This window comes from Lytechinus pictus, chromosome 17 (genome assembly GCF_037042905.1).
Source record: "Lytechinus pictus isolate F3 Inbred chromosome 17, Lp3.0, whole genome shotgun sequence".
Taxonomy (NCBI): Eukaryota; Metazoa; Echinodermata; class Echinoidea; order Temnopleuroida; family Toxopneustidae; genus Lytechinus; species Lytechinus pictus.
The window spans coordinates 13023398-13039210 of record NC_087261.1 but is presented as its reverse complement, the minus strand read 5'-3'; the positions used below and the strand labels follow the sequence as shown (position 1 = coordinate 13039210).

Genomic DNA, 15813 nt, shown 5'->3' with positions numbered 1-15813 from the left:
GTGATTTTCAAGTTGAGTCTGCACGATAGTTTTATTATTTGACTTTAAAAAGCAGTGAAAAAAAAAAACGGCATGAGAATGTTCTTGGGCAAAGGATTTCACGTAATAAAAGATGAATTTAAAAAAAGTATGAAAAAAATCGGAATTCCGATCTTAGTCGGGAGAATAACATACCTGTTAAGAAATGACATCCAAGCAAAAAATACTGAATTCAGTGATATACTATTTACCTCTTCATAATGCTGTGGTCCATATTTTGGTGGGTACCCTGCCAGCGGAGGTGGCGTCGCCCTTCCATCGTCATTGGAAGCAGGGGCAAGTGAATTCACAAATCGGCCAGAATTGTAGTTACACTCTAAAGTGTAGCTGGATAAAAGAAAGAACAGAACATTATTTTCATGAAAAAAATAGTCATTGATTTTCACTTACAATTTTGCTCAGAGCCAATGAGATGCAAGTATTTAAGTAGTGTGTAACAAAGAGACAGTGAAAATCCCTATTTGTTTCATTAAAGGATCCAAACTTTGGAAACTTTATGTTAAAATCTTAATGATGTAGAAAAGACTGCTTTCCAGGCATTTTTGTAACCTCAAGCAGGATTCTGTGATAATCCCAATATCATCTACCTCTTCGTCTTTGTGAAAATTTCTTTCCTATCTCATATTTTTCATTCCTCCCTTTTTTTTATATTGACCTTTCATTATAGTTCATTTCTCTCTTCCTTACTTGAAATATCAGAGAATATGAATTCAAGTTGATAATCTCTGCAGTTTCTCTGCCTGCATGGTGTTGTCAATAATACAAGAAATGGATGGTGGCCATTCCAAAAGTCTAACTAGATTTTAATTCGTCATGCGGACGAATTAGGTGGTCTGTCGTATAGATAGATAAACAGGAAAAAAATATTTAAACAGATATTAGATTGAAAAATAGATAGACAAACAGATTTACATAATCAAACAGATACATACAAGAAAGATATATAATTATAGTAGATGGATGGAGTGATGGATGGAGAGATCAATTATAGGTGGTTATATTAATAAAACATAGACATATAGATAGATAGAGACACAGACATATAGATAGATAGAGAGACAGACTTATAGATCGATAGATTGATTGATAGATATATAGATAGATAGAGAGAGAGAGAGATGATTGGTGGTTATATTAATAAAACATAGATAAACATATAGATAGAAAGAGAGACAGACAGATAGATAGATAGACAGATAGATCTAGACAGACATATAGATAGAGAGACAGACATATCATGAAGCTATTACGAGCTATCTCGTAAGAGACAGACATATAGATTGATAGAGAGACAGAGATAGATAGAGAGACAGACATATAGATGAATAGATAGATAGCTAGATAGAGAGACAGACAGACAGATATATAGATAGATAGATAGATAGATAGAGACAGGCAGATATATAGATGGCTAGATAGATAGACATATCTAAACAGATAGATACATATATATAATAATTAAATATAATTATATATCATAATGTATGTACATTTTCTCATGTTAATTTTATGTTTATAACAAGATATATTGTGATTGTTTTTTTAATATGCAGGACCCCAAGGGAGAGCAATTTTTTGTTGATTGGGTATCCTGTTGAAATATTGTTAATAAATAAATAAATAAATAATAAATATAGCGTATTAGACACACAGAGAGAGAGATAGATAGATAAACAGACAGAATAGATATACAATGTAGGTAGATAGACAGACAGACATATGGATAGATAGAGAGAGAGGGACGTATTCAAACAGAAAAATATATTTTAGACAGAGAGATGTGATGTAGGTAGATAGACAGACAGATAAATAGATATGATATAAAAAGTAATTATAATCTGTTTTATTTTGCAATATTTTAGCTATTATTTGTTAGAATTCTTATAATTGATCGGGGGCAAGATAGCTAAAAAAAAAAAAAATCATGTTCACCCGCGGACTCGAACCCCTGCCTGCATGATGGAATGAGAAGTAAGTCTGACGCCTAACCGATTGAGCTAGAATATTTCCCATAGACTTAACACGTAAGCAAAACACCAGAATCTCAAATCCAATCTTGCAAGTGAATTACGGGCATGATCCCGACATCTGATCGGAAAATGAAGGAAACGCAACCGAAAGCTTAGAATCTCAGCTACAACATACTAAAAGCTCAGGGATAACTAGCAACAAAAATTGGAGATATGGCTTACGAAATAGAAGAATGTAGAATCTAGTTTTGAGAAAAAGTCATGTCCCATAGAGATTACACGCAAAATGAGTAAAAATGACATGCCATTATTATTTGCAATTTTTGAGGATGATTTGTCAATCAAAATGAAAAATAAAGGCAATAACTCAGAAAGAGTAAGAACTAAGCTACAACATATCAAAAATTGGGTGAAAATTGACCAATATTCACGGAGTTAGAGCAAGATTTGCATAATTATAATGACGTCATAATAGGCAAAATTGATTTTTTGAATTCCGACGCCATTTTGATGACGTCATAATATAATTGAGGGTCAAATGAGACATGAAATTATATCTCTAGTTCATACTCTATCAAAATATGAAAAAAAATTGGGGGTCCCCATGCGTTCTGAAGAGCTACAGCGGATTTTCTATAGGCATGTTTTTGCCCATATATGGCCTATAGTGAGAGCTCGCGCGCACACGTGCTGCAAACTTTAACGGGTGTTAATTTCCTTATTAATGGTCGTAGAAGGTTGATCAAGGTATCAAATTGCTCAAAATTATATGATCAATGCAATGAAATAAAAAAAACGGTGTTTCTGAGTTGCATTGAGGCGTTACGCGCGGAAACGCGCGCGCATACGTTTGCGCGCGCAATTTTTTGAAATGCTTAAAATGACCTAAAACGTACTCTGTTTTGGTCAAAAAGTGATTTTTAGCATTTTAAAATTTTGACGCGCGCGTACGCGCGCGTCGTGACCTTCAGGTGACCTTTGATGACATGACCTGATGACCCTTGATCTGAAGTTTATGTCATGTGAATTTGATTTATTTTTGATAATTGATAATGGAGATATGATTGATGTGATTTTACAAAATGGCGTCTAGATGACGTCATGATGACGTCATGACATTAAGATTCTTGCAGAATTGAGGTCTTATTGATGTTGATATGTGGTGATATTTTGATGATTATTGAATATGAACTTTCTGAGATTTGCTGTCCACAAGAAATGGAGGAAATAAAAATAAGAAATAAAAATAAATAATAAAGAAAGAAAATTCGGACAAACATAAAAGGTGATCTGTCGTTGACAGACCACCTAATAATGTTTGATAAACATGACCCCCCCCCCCCTCTCCACCTCACTCAAAGAAAGAGATGCAAGAAAAAGGTGAATGAGAAAAGTATCTGCCTACATGGTTTTATCAAAAGAATAATTCAAGAAATGCATAGTTCATTCAAGGTTTACTCTCTATAACATGCATGGTACCTGTGAATGATTCCTGTTGCTTTGTAGATTCCTACCCGGCCGCTCCCCTCCTTGGACATGCCATCTCTTCTGTCCTTTGTGTACATGTTCTTCTCTGTGAAGTTACAACCGTCAAAATCAAAGTGTGCGGAGTTCATCGCGATCAGCTTGGGGAAGAGAAGGTTCTCGGTCTGCCTATCCTCGTCCTCGTGGCAGTTGCCGTAGATGAAGCAGCCTCGCTTGGAGGCGTGGCCATGGAGATCTACGTAGAATGCTACACCACTTTCTTCCGATGGTATCGACATGGGATCAATGTCACCACAGGGTATCGCTGTTTGTGCATTGTTATTTGATTGATTGCTGGGTAGAGGAGTTTGTGCTTTTATGCCCATGTCGCTTTCGACGTCGGAGTCATACACAGATGCGTCATCCCTCGTGACCACTTTGTTACCAGGGGAGGTACTGTTTGGCAAGAACATGAGATCATTACTTGGTTCTGATGCATCAATGTATGAGTTTGATCCTTCTTCAGCGGGAAAATGTCTATTCGCTTCACTATTGGACAGAAGAGGTGAACTTCTGTTTTTGCCACCACGGTGCACAACAAGAATTGCATTAGTCCCTTCGCCTTTCTTCTCAATGAAGAACTGATCTCTACCAAGTTCTCCCCTCACCTCTGTCCCGCAATCCCCATTCCCAGGATCCTGTGTCCGTTCATTCAACCCCACCCCATGAGTATCGGGGACTTCCCCTCTGTCAGGGGGATTCCCCGTACCCTGTGTTGAGTCAACCGATGACCTCATCACTCTGGAATTCACATGATGGTGCAGAACTACCCTCTTAGCAGCAAAGATAGATGGATGGAGATCAGGGTCTGGGTTCAGATAGACACGGTTGAGGTTGACACCACGTTGGTCAGTGCGGTAGTATCCTCGCTGGACACCATCAGGGTTGAGGAGAGGGATGAGCTTGAAGACAAACTGCTTCCGGAGTTGAATGGCCCTTTCGTCCTTGGAGCGTAGGATAAAATCAAAGAATCCATTGAAGACAAAACTCGCTGGAGTCTCGCCCGGATGAACACGGCTACTCAAGAAATATACCTGCAATTAAAAGCGGAAGCACAAAAGCTCGGTCTGATTATTTTCATCACTTTTTGTATTTATTGGAATTAAACTAATCATGATTTTTTTTTATCTCAACTTTATACTCAAGAGAGCAGATTTAATATAATTGATTAACTCAAATAGATACTTTGATACCATTGCATTTTCCTGAAAATGGAAACAGAAATTCATGAACCAATTAAAATAACATAAAGCTATCAAAACCTTGTATCTCAATACAATAAATATAGAGAAAAGTTCATAAAATGTAGTACCGGTAATGTGACAATGGTGGCAACCCTGTATCGTTTGAAAATCATCTCCTAATTCCTGTAGAAACCTCTTCCTAGACCCTAAAAGTGTTGCCACTAACAGAACCTTGACTAAGCTTTCCTCCAATTCTTAATGAATGAGATACAAAGTTTAAGCAGCCCTACAAAGTAATTTTGACTGTAAAAGAACATTCGAATTTACCCGCTTTCCTTTGAATTTCCTCGCCCTCTCTACAGACGTGTCGGGGAAGAGTCTATGAAGTCTTGGTTCTCTCTCATTGGTTATTCCATGGCAAGATGAGATAGTTATGAGGTCCACACGTAGCTTGTCTAAGGAGTGACATAGCAGCTCACGGTGATAGTAGATTGCACTGTTGGGGCTGGAGAAAGATTTAAGTTGATATGAATTAAAACACACACAAAAAAGAAGTGCACACCTAGTTACCAAGAATGCATAAAGCATTTCTATTCATTTGAATGTATATGGGATATAAGAGCACTATCCAGTAAACGCTTTGCTCACAGGCATAGGTGTCGTTGCCGGGGATCAAACCCCAGACTTTCAAATGTCAGCCAGGCGCCTTAGACCACTCGGCGACGGCACCCTGCCCTAAGAATTTATACATTGACTCAAATACATATCACTAAGAGGTACATGTACATGTAGTTGTGATGCCAGTTGCATCAGCATGAAATGTTGGTAGCTTGATTCAAAGTGACTTCTACCGTATTTCTCAACATGGAAAAGAAACTAATACAGCATTGCCAGAAATGTAGGCTATATTCAACTGCAAATCAAGCAAACTGTAAGTCAGAATACCAAGCACATATAAGAGCATTGCAAGAAACATTGTAATCTGACGCAGATCAAATGAAAATTTGCAATCAATCAAAGGACTTATGCTTCATCTTGGGACTTTCACTTTGTATAATTGAAAATATTTTTTGGGCTATGCAACATAATGCTACAGTAATTCATTGAACAGTGCCCTGTAACATAAAGCTTTAATAGCGATTGATAGTGGGTTTGATTTCAATAACTATTCACACACATTAATCAGTGCAATCACTTGGAGAAATCAGGCCCGTAATCAATCGCTAAATCTTTTGTTATTGGGCCATGAGGAACAACTGACCAGCCTGAATCATATTTTCTGCTGCTAAATTTGTTGTCCAGTTCAGTGAGCTTCTCCTGGTACTCCGTGTAGGAGAACGGGTAACAGAACGCAAAGTAGACCGTAGAGAAGCGGTACTCAAAGCGATAGGTAAAGGACAGGATGAACTGACCGTCCACGGTCTGCAAAACAAACAAAATAATGCACGGCAATTGATCATTGTATCAAAATAATGTTGTCAACCTCTTCTTTAAATGTCCTGAAAATTAGTATTCTGCAGGTAGTTTGATGTAACAGTCACTGTCACACTGATGAAGCGGACTATAAACTGACAGGTGGTATGTCATTTGAAAATATATGACACCTAGATAGATCCTTGTGATTTGATTGGTTGTTTGATATCGTTCATTCAGCCCATTTTGCAATGACGTCATCAACCATGCGATTTTGGATCCATTCATCGTGCAATTTTGGATCCATACGATTTTGTCCATTGCACTCACGCACCGAGACTGCAGCTCATGCACCAGGAGTGCGCATGTTGCAATGACGTAACAATCAACAGACCGAACTCGCAATGCATGAGCATGTTTTGCATCATCAATTTTTAGGTGTCATATAAACCAAATAATGAATGTTTTTTTCATTCGAGCAATGGACAGAATACTTCATTCTGTGAAAGATGAAATAATGATCCATTCAACTCGGCTACACCTCGTTGAATGGATCATATCATCTTTCACCTCAAGAAGTATTCTGTCCATTGCACTCACAAACATTCATTATTTGTATATTAACGTAATAGCTTTGGTCGGTCGGTGGTCAGTTTCGCCAGTGAGACTGTAACATTAGGAATCTCAAACTGTAAACCCAGGCCCCCGTCTTACCAAGAGTTACGATTGTTCTGATCAACCAAAAATATATAGAAATCCAACAATGTCATTTGAAAGCAAAGAAAATCACCCAGAATTTTCAAGAAAACGCTAAATGTATGGCTTTGCATCATATCTAGAAAATATTTTGAACATGCATTTTGGATGTTGATGTTGCTGGCTTTTCATAGTTGTGGTTGATCGCATCAACCGTAACTCTTTTTATACAGTCTGGCGCACTAATGCTTTCCCGCTATTCACGAAAAGAATGGAAACGCGCTATCGCAATTCGCTGAGCCATCCTCCAAGGTCGCACTTGTTTGATTGGCACTCGCTCTGAATAGACGTGTGCAGTCGTTTAATGTAAATTACCGTACGTATGCATACATACTTGGAATGGTTATTGGTTGCATCACAAACTGTTGTAGTTGAAATTTTGTTGTTTTTCTTGTACAAATAAAAAAATAAACTATGAATCTACATGTAGGCGTTTTTAGTTGTTTTCACGCAATTTCTAAAATAGCCCACAAGTATAATAAATGTGTATGAAAGGGCACTGCATCCATAGGGCATGGTTGCATGCCCGACTATCTTCGAAAGTTGGGGGATGGAATGAAAAGGATGGAATCGAAAGAAGGCCGGGGCGGGGGGCGGGGTGGTAGTTGCAAGAAAGTGTTTAATAACAAAACTCTTGTTTTGCTTCTGATCTATGATGTCTCGTTATGACCATGACAAACCTGTGATTGTTATGATGGTTGGAAAATTATTCGAATTTAGCCTAGTATTCCTATGTTTTATTGCATTGTTGTCTTTCTTTCATATTTTCATTTTACTTATAAAGAATGCAATATATCGCAGCCAGCTGAGGTCATAATAATATCCAAATCACATATGCTAGTATATATAACTCCCACTTCCATGCTTGTATAAAAAGCTAGTCCCTACCATGGAGCTACTGTGTTAACTCCATGTCCCTACTATTCATTATGTATAAATCAAGCTTGTCATAACAGTTTTTGCAACTTCCCAATCACTTGTGTTGGCCTATTGATATTCTGTACATGGTTTCTACTGTAAACAAAGAGATCGGCTGCAGCATTAATTCCGCATCGTTTGGAGAGCTTATGTAAGCCTTCTCAGCGATCCCGCTATGGGATGTAATGAAAAAAAGCACATGGTCTTGTGTATCGTCTGTCGTGTTGTTGGGGTGGCAATAGGGAGTTGTGTGGGCAATGCTTTAGTAACCGAAAGAAATGGTGCTATCATTAGATTGGAAATTGGTATGTTCATTTTCACTCGTCTATTCAGTGGATCATTGTTTACCATGTAGCAGTACCAAAGAAGTAAGTCACTTTTTTTGCTTATTTCCTCTGTGTTTGTGAGATTGTTAGATACTTTATATGTGAAGATTATGAAGCATGTGTATAGTTTGAGCTGTCATCATTGTAAACACACGCTCAATATATAGACTGCCTTGAAAAGTGCAGCGCCTGGTGGGAACATCTATATTTGCACGTTTCGATCTTCGAGACAAAAACTCCCACCTAATTACGTATTCCAGTGAAGATTTCTCAAAATGTCATGGATAATTCCGTTCTAAATTCATAGAGAAGAAAATTCAAATATTTTTCTTTAGCATTGTAGAGTATGCAGAGTATTGAACCATGACATTTTGTGCAAGAATGTTTTAAACAATGACAGTTGAAACTCACAGAATTTTTACATAGACATAACGTGCGAAGTCGCGCAATGCATGATGGGGGGATGGTGCTATGAATTATGCATGAGCCTTGTTTTAGCGGATATCCATTCTTTTCGTGAATAGCGGAAAACTGTTAGTGCGCCTGACTGTTATAGTAAGACAGAGCCCAGGTCTACATCACTGAAAAGGTTCATCTGATTGGTGTTTGGACATGAGAAAAACGCTTTTATATTCCACAATCTTGAAAATTAACCTGTTTTTTGGTAAGCAGCATCAGCAACAGGTCCAGCTACGACGAAGGTCTGATGAAGTTTGCAGCCTAGCAAGCAAAAGCTTACCATACAGGTAAATTTTCGTGATTGTGGAATACAGAACTTTTTCTATGTCTACACACCAATCAGACGAACCCTTTCAGTGATGTAAACCTGGGTCCCATAAGCACAAAGGTAAGGGATTAATTGTACGCCTGATTACATGATTACTTGTACATTGTAGTCCATGCAATCAATTCTAAAAACAATGATTGCTATAAAGCTTTTGTGTTACGGGCCCCAGGAGAGCATTTTTCATGAACATTGGAGAGCATTTTTCATGAACATTTGCTGTCTAAAAAATTGTAGGATCTGACAACTTTCCATAATTGTGACTGCCTGAGAAGCACAGGTGCCCGACTGTTAATGCGGTAACTGTGGAATAAAAATGACTATGTCCGATAACAAGTCCTAACCTTCAGTTTCATTCATAAAATTTCTTTGCAGGAGGGCAATTCCGTCAAATAATCAACCTTTTCCTACATCCGAACCCCATTAAAATTCTTACTTCACTTCATAAACTGACCAATTCATGGTCATTTGACAGCATTACAGACTGTCATAAGAAACAGAAATCAGAGACACAAAACGTCATGAAGGTCTTACATACATGGGGTCGAACATACATATTTTATGGAATAGCCCAGGATGATAAAATAGCTCTATGACAGAGGGGGCTATGAATGGTAAATTGCTGATTGTCTACAACTGCTTTGTCTACTTTCCATTTTGTCTCATCCCATATGGTCTATTACTCTATTCCTTGTTTGTCTACAATTAGTTCGTCTACTTATCATTTCGTCTAATTGCCATTAAGCCTATTTGCCATTCTGTCAAACGTTAATTTCCAGTTAGGCTATACCCAAGTTGCCTAATATCCACTTCACTTGCTAATTCCACCTCAATATGTTAGATGAACTATTCATGAACATACCTTTCTTTGAAAAGGTAAAAAAATAATAAGAAGTAGAAGAAGTGGAATGAGAATTGGGCATTAGACTTAAATGAGAGTAAGTCTAAGTGGGCATAAGACCGAACATTAATTTGACCAAATTGGTAGTAGGCCAAATGGGTTTAGCCCATAAGATATTAGACTATCTGAGGATACCAACTACCTTAAGACCAAGTGAATATAAACCAAATAAAAAAGCACTACAAGAATGTTTCTTACCTCATGAGAGGGCCTGTCCCTAATGCGTTCCCATTTGGGTTTCTGTGGTAGGACCTTGACGACCGGCGCTAACCCTTGGCTATACAGCTTCCCTTGTTTGTTCATGTTCATGATGTTAAACTTGATCAGCTTGTTCATCGGGCATCCCTTCACAGCAAAGTGAAACCAGGTCCTGTGTGGAAATTGGATGGCAAAGAATTTGAAATTGAATTGTGCACAGAGAAATCAAGATGTGCACAGTATATTTGAGCTGCTCTATTTCCATCATGTAAATTGCTAAATCATTTTTATATTTTATTCAAAATGGACGTCTTTCTATTAGGACTGGGACAAACACCCCGTTTGCGAGTCGAATGCTAGCCAAGTTAAACAATCAAATGGTTCGAACTTTTGGAGACCCTGGATTATCAGAAATCCCCCAAAGCTGAGCGTTCATGATCAATGATCTCTTTATTTGTCAAAGTGTATATAAAATGTATCTTGAATTAAATAAAATTTAAGTTTGAATTACATATATATCAGTTTTAACATGGTTTACAGAATTAAAACATATATATTTTCATGTTCATGCAAAAATCAAAAGAAAACATGTTGCAATGTGTGCTGTTGACTTCTATGACGGAGTCAGCAAAGTAGGCATACTCATTTGTGTGCGACTTTCTGCGTGTGCATGCAGTATGAGTATCACCAAGTATGACAATGTACACAACAATAACAATGTGCGTGTTATAAACAATAATAATTAAAGATTCCTCTCCAATCCTAGAAAAACTTGCCTGTTTCCATTTTCAAACTCTGTTCCTCCGCAGTCTGGATTAGTCCAGAGGTTGAATTCGTAGTCTGGGGCAGCATTGGCATCCCCGACTCGGTGCCCGGTCCCTTCTTCCTCATCATCAGGACCGACCCGCTCGACCCGTGCCAAGTTGCCGGAGTCAAACTTAGAGGTGAAGAGGAGCCCTGCAAGACGGCATTCCATAGCTTTGGAGTTCTGGCTAAAAAATGATAATAATTCTGAATTTGCTTGTACATTGGGCAATTTCTACATAAATATCCTTAAAAACTGTAAAAAAAGGAGGCAACAAGACAAGGAATGTCATATCGGAGCTAAAAGCGAATAAGGGAAGTCAAATGCCTCTTTAAGATGCATCACAACAAGTGCCTAATTTGTCAAAAATTCTTATAAAATGGTACGTTTTCAGATCGGTTTTGAACAAAATTTACAGAAATTGGAAAATTTCTGATATAGGAAGAAAAGGTAGATTATTCTATATTTTGGGTACAGCACTATTAAACAAAGGCATGGTCACCTAGTGCAATCAAGAAGACAGATATTATGCAATGTGCCCTTTGAACCCTGAATTATTTGACGGTTGTGACCCTCAGCCTGAATTATTTTCAGATATCAAGCTTATCAGCAAAATGAAGAATACATTGACATTTGAAATAAATGATCTTCCTTTCTCTTGATATGAGCCACAGCCATGCAAACGGCACCTTTAATACTCTTCTGATGTTGTATAGCTTCCCGTACTGATGATAATCTCAAATTTTTGTCTGCTTTGATGAAAGTAAAATTCATCAAACTCACGCATAGTCAGTATACGACTCACCATGTATTATTGCAAGAGCCTCCTTGGCTGGGTAGTCTATTTTGGCAATTTTTTATGCTAAAACCTTACAAATTAAAGTCATTTGACAATATTATAAACTGATGTTATCAACTGAATATTTCCAAGATAACATCAGTTTTAAAAGGTCACCTGACATATTAAACCCTTGCTTATCAAGTCACACGACTTGAAGCCAGTACTCCAGCTTTTAAGGGTATGTACGCTCATGGTGAAGCCCGTTTTCAGATTTTTGGGGTTCAAAGGGTTTTAAACAGAAAGCTTAACGATTCATCGTTCACTTAATTTTTTTTCTAATTGTATGTAATGATTGATGGAACAAGCATGAAAATCAGTCCACTGATCAAGCAGGTCCTTGGGCTGATGAGATCTGAAGCCCCATCTTACAAAGAGTTGCGATTGATCCCATCGACCACAACTATTGACGGCCATCAACGTCAACATCTAAAATGCAAATTTGTTCAAAATATTTTCTAGATACCGGTATGATGTATCAAACTACATTCACTGTTCTCTTGAAGATTCAATGTGATTCTCTTTGTATTACTACAGAGATTGTGCAAATTTCCTGTAGAAAAAATTATGGTATGGATGGATTTCCAATTTTCCATATAGTTAAGATTGATTGGATCAAGCGCAACTCTTTGTAAGACGGGACCCAGAGCTACCAACCTGAATAAGAACATAAATTAAAAGCTGAAAAACAGTACAGTGTATATTGGTGAGGAAATTTACAAGTAGTACTTTCAAAGAAATACCATTAGGACAACACTGAATTTTCAGAAATCAGTATCTTGCGTGAAACCATCAGTATTCTTCTCATTTTTCAGAACCTATTAATGAAAATCTGTACTAGCTGGCAGCTCTGTGCTTAAGACAAGATGTTAAAATGAAAATCAGTTTTTTTCAGGAGAAAATTGCCGACCCAATAATGAACATTGAACAATTTTGCCAAACTGTTGTGAGCTGGAAAGGCTTCCTATCGCTTACTTGCCATCTCCATGAGTTTTCCCTTATCCACTTTTCTTTTTATCCATATTTTATTATTTGAAATAGACATGAAATGAAATACTCCAAAAATTTGCCTTGCCCAATTGATCGTGGGCCCGGCAGCCGCTGTGCAGCGCCAGATCGATGACGCTATATCCCTTTTATTGTTAAACGCCTAACAGGGTAGCTGCAACTCCCATATTTTAACGTACATGTACCTTGGTCAGACTCGGCCAAGGTTTGAACTCCCGACCTCCCGGTTGTGAGAGGACGCTCTACCAACAGAGCTGACACACAAGTATTTTGTAATCATTGAGACATTAACCTACAAGGAATTCATACATTTGCAATAAATCTAAAGTATTAAATATGAAGGTCTAATTGAGTACACAAGTAGCTAAAAAGCTAGGCTAATTCACAAGTAATTCATTCAATATCATTGGCATGAAATTGTTTGTTACTTTCTATCTGATAGGTGTTTGAAGACACAAATTTGCAATTAATTTCGAGCTAATTTTAGCTTCCAAAAATCAATAATCCTTGCAATCAAATTTGGAACTGACTGCTAATCTGATTTTGACCACAGAAAGCAATGTAGGCCTATAATCGACCTGTTAAAGTTGACTCTGATCTACCAATCACAAATTTTCATTAGAAACTGATTGCAAAACAGTTAATAATAAAATAAAAAAACCTTAGTTGCTTTAATACATTACCTTAGATTACCAAGTATCTTCTAGGAATATGGAGAAGCACAAGCTTTCAGTATGGATGTAATCATTTCAAGGCTTCATCCTGGAGATCTCAATCATGGAATCTGCAGACTAGAATAACACAGGTCCGAAACAAAGGATGGTATTAAAAAATTGATAAATTTTTACAATACAAAAATTTGAAATATTGAGATCTAGAGTCTAATCGAAAATACTTTTTAACAAGGGAAAAACACTCCTAGTACCAAACTACCAATCTAATGGAGTCAAAACATAACAGTATTGACCTCATAGGTGACAATAGTGCATTAGTAGAAAATCGGCATCTGCGGTAACACACATATGCACACAGTGATGGCGACAAGGCTTAAGTCGCAAGGTGAACTGTCTAGTGATTTTTGGGGTTCTCTTTTAGTTATGAACTTTTTTTAGTGAAATTAGATCTAGACTAGTTATTATTTATTGCAGTTTAGATATCAGAAGTCTAAGGTAAAAATTTTGATTGAATACATGTAGAGTCTATCTGTTGTCATGTCTGTGGATTTTGTACTATGGTGCTTGTAATACTCTGGCAGCTTTTTTGCTAATGCCACATAGAGTGAGGAAAACATGACCAAGATTCTGCATTTTTTATGGCATTAAGATTTGGCTTTCATAGATTTTTTATCTTTTGAGTATTTGAAATTGGGTACATGCGTCTGGCGAGTGATAATGCCAGAGTCAGAGCCCACGCCCGCAACCTCTACCTGGGTGCGCACACATATAACGTTAGCCTACATGCATTGCCATCGTTTTGAATTTGATTGAAAGTGCAGCCTGCAGGCTTGTAAAAATGTGACTGAAATAATGCCAAATGTCTACTCGAGAGTAGGGCGTGTAACTCCATGTCCGACACAAAAAGCATTTAAAACCGTGCGAATGTTGTTGTTGAGGATTGGAGTTTGCAACTTATATTTTTCAAATGAAAAGCAAGTTAAACTAGCATTCATTAATCATTTGCCAGGCCCGGCATCATGCCCATGGTTTCACGCATATGCGCATCAGTGTGATCTCAACAACAATCTCACAATTTTCAATCTACCATATTTTCTGCGTTAGAGTTCTGGATACCGATAATTAAGTTTGCCATAGAGCTAGATATAACACGTTAGAGTAGGGGTATTCCCAAGCAAAAAAAATATGTTTGATCATGTAAGGACTAAGGGGTACTAAAGCTACGCACCACTCATCGTGCATGCAGTTTTCAATGGCAAATGCGCACTCTCTAGGTAGAACTGTAACGAATGATTCCTATTCAATTTTTAATACAGAGCCAGAAGCTACAGTTAATCTCTAAATGCAGAGAAAACCCACAACTGTTTGGAAGTTGGAGTTATGGCAAGTTCCCCTAAGTCGGCGCAGTCCCCCTTGTCTGCGCATAGTAAAAGAAGATAAGCAACAAACACAAACTTAATTTACACATCTAAAAATAGACAGATATTAATTACAAAATCCGACTCACAATGGTGGGAAAAAAAATGAAATTTTTGCATTTCTTGTGAAGCCCTCAAAATGCAGCCTCCTCTCATCAAAATCCCTGAATCACGTGCAAAGTGAATGGGTGCGCAGACATGAGGCACCATTTTTTTTTGTTCAACATTTTTTTTGCTCAATCTAATGACTGCCCCAGGTTTTTTCCAAGAAAATCATATATTTATTTCAAATTTTTATGAGCTATTTGGCACACTAACTCATCTAGTGATGTAAGGAACATTATCAACTTAAAGATTTTGTGAAATAAAAAGAAATTTATGTTAAATCTTAACTCAAATCGTTTGGTGCGCAGACTTGGGGACCACCATCAGACATAGTACATTCACTTTAATTTCTTATTTTCCTATAATAATATAGACATATTTTAAAAATTGAGGCACAGAATTACTTTTTTTTTTGCATGATAAATCGAATGCGTGGCTTTGGGACCCCTTCTACATCGCCATCGGGCGGCGAAATTAAGAGGTGTTTGGAAAACACGGCGGGATTTTCGTATATTTGTGAGTTTTGTGATCTTCTTGGTTTATGATCTTTAGAATGTTTGCCACAAATTAGTGAAAGATAATTTGTTCAAATATCAAAATTGGCTCAGTTTTTATCGTTTGTAAACAAACTGCGTAGCTTTAGTTTAGATCCGCTTGTTTATATTATAGAATGAGTGGGTCCCCCATCATATATTGATAACAAACATGAAATTCAGTAGGTGGGACTATGATAAGAATAATGGCAAAAATAACGTTAACAAATTATAGTTTTAACACATGAGCAGGTCAAAAGAATATATTATTAAAATTACTTATGAATATTTCACCGAAGAAGGTCAAATATCAATGATAAAAATGACATATTACCTCGGTATCCAAAGAGAGATGCAACGATTTCGAACATCAATCAGCATCAGTTTCAAACAATTTGGGTAGCAACCTATCACGTGAT

The 15813-nt window shown here is 37.2% G+C and overlaps 1 protein-coding gene across 4 annotated transcripts in view; it reads right to left on the bottom strand.

Annotated features, from left to right (window-relative positions):
* LOC129280649 (cytosolic carboxypeptidase-like protein 5) overlaps positions 1–15813 on the bottom strand; it is a 36276-nt gene extending 20463 nt beyond the window's left edge. For 2 of the 4 annotated variants that reach the window (XM_064111913.1, XM_064111916.1), the window contains exons 1-8: positions 15729–15813; positions 13348–13455; positions 10790–11005; positions 10014–10185; positions 5979–6139; positions 5045–5222; positions 3489–4567; positions 231–366 (exon numbers count right to left, since the gene is read on the bottom strand). In XM_064111913.1, coding sequence (XP_063967983.1) covers positions 231–366; positions 3489–4567; positions 5045–5222; positions 5979–6139; positions 10014–10185; positions 10790–10989 — 1926 coding nt within the window. In that variant the 5' untranslated portion in view covers positions 10990–11005; positions 13348–13455; positions 15729–15813. The remainder of the gene's footprint in view (positions 1–230; positions 367–3488; positions 4568–5044; positions 5223–5978; positions 6140–10013; positions 10186–10789; positions 11006–13347; positions 13456–15728) is intronic. The other 2 variants (XM_064111914.1, XM_064111917.1) reach the window with 1 other exon arrangement.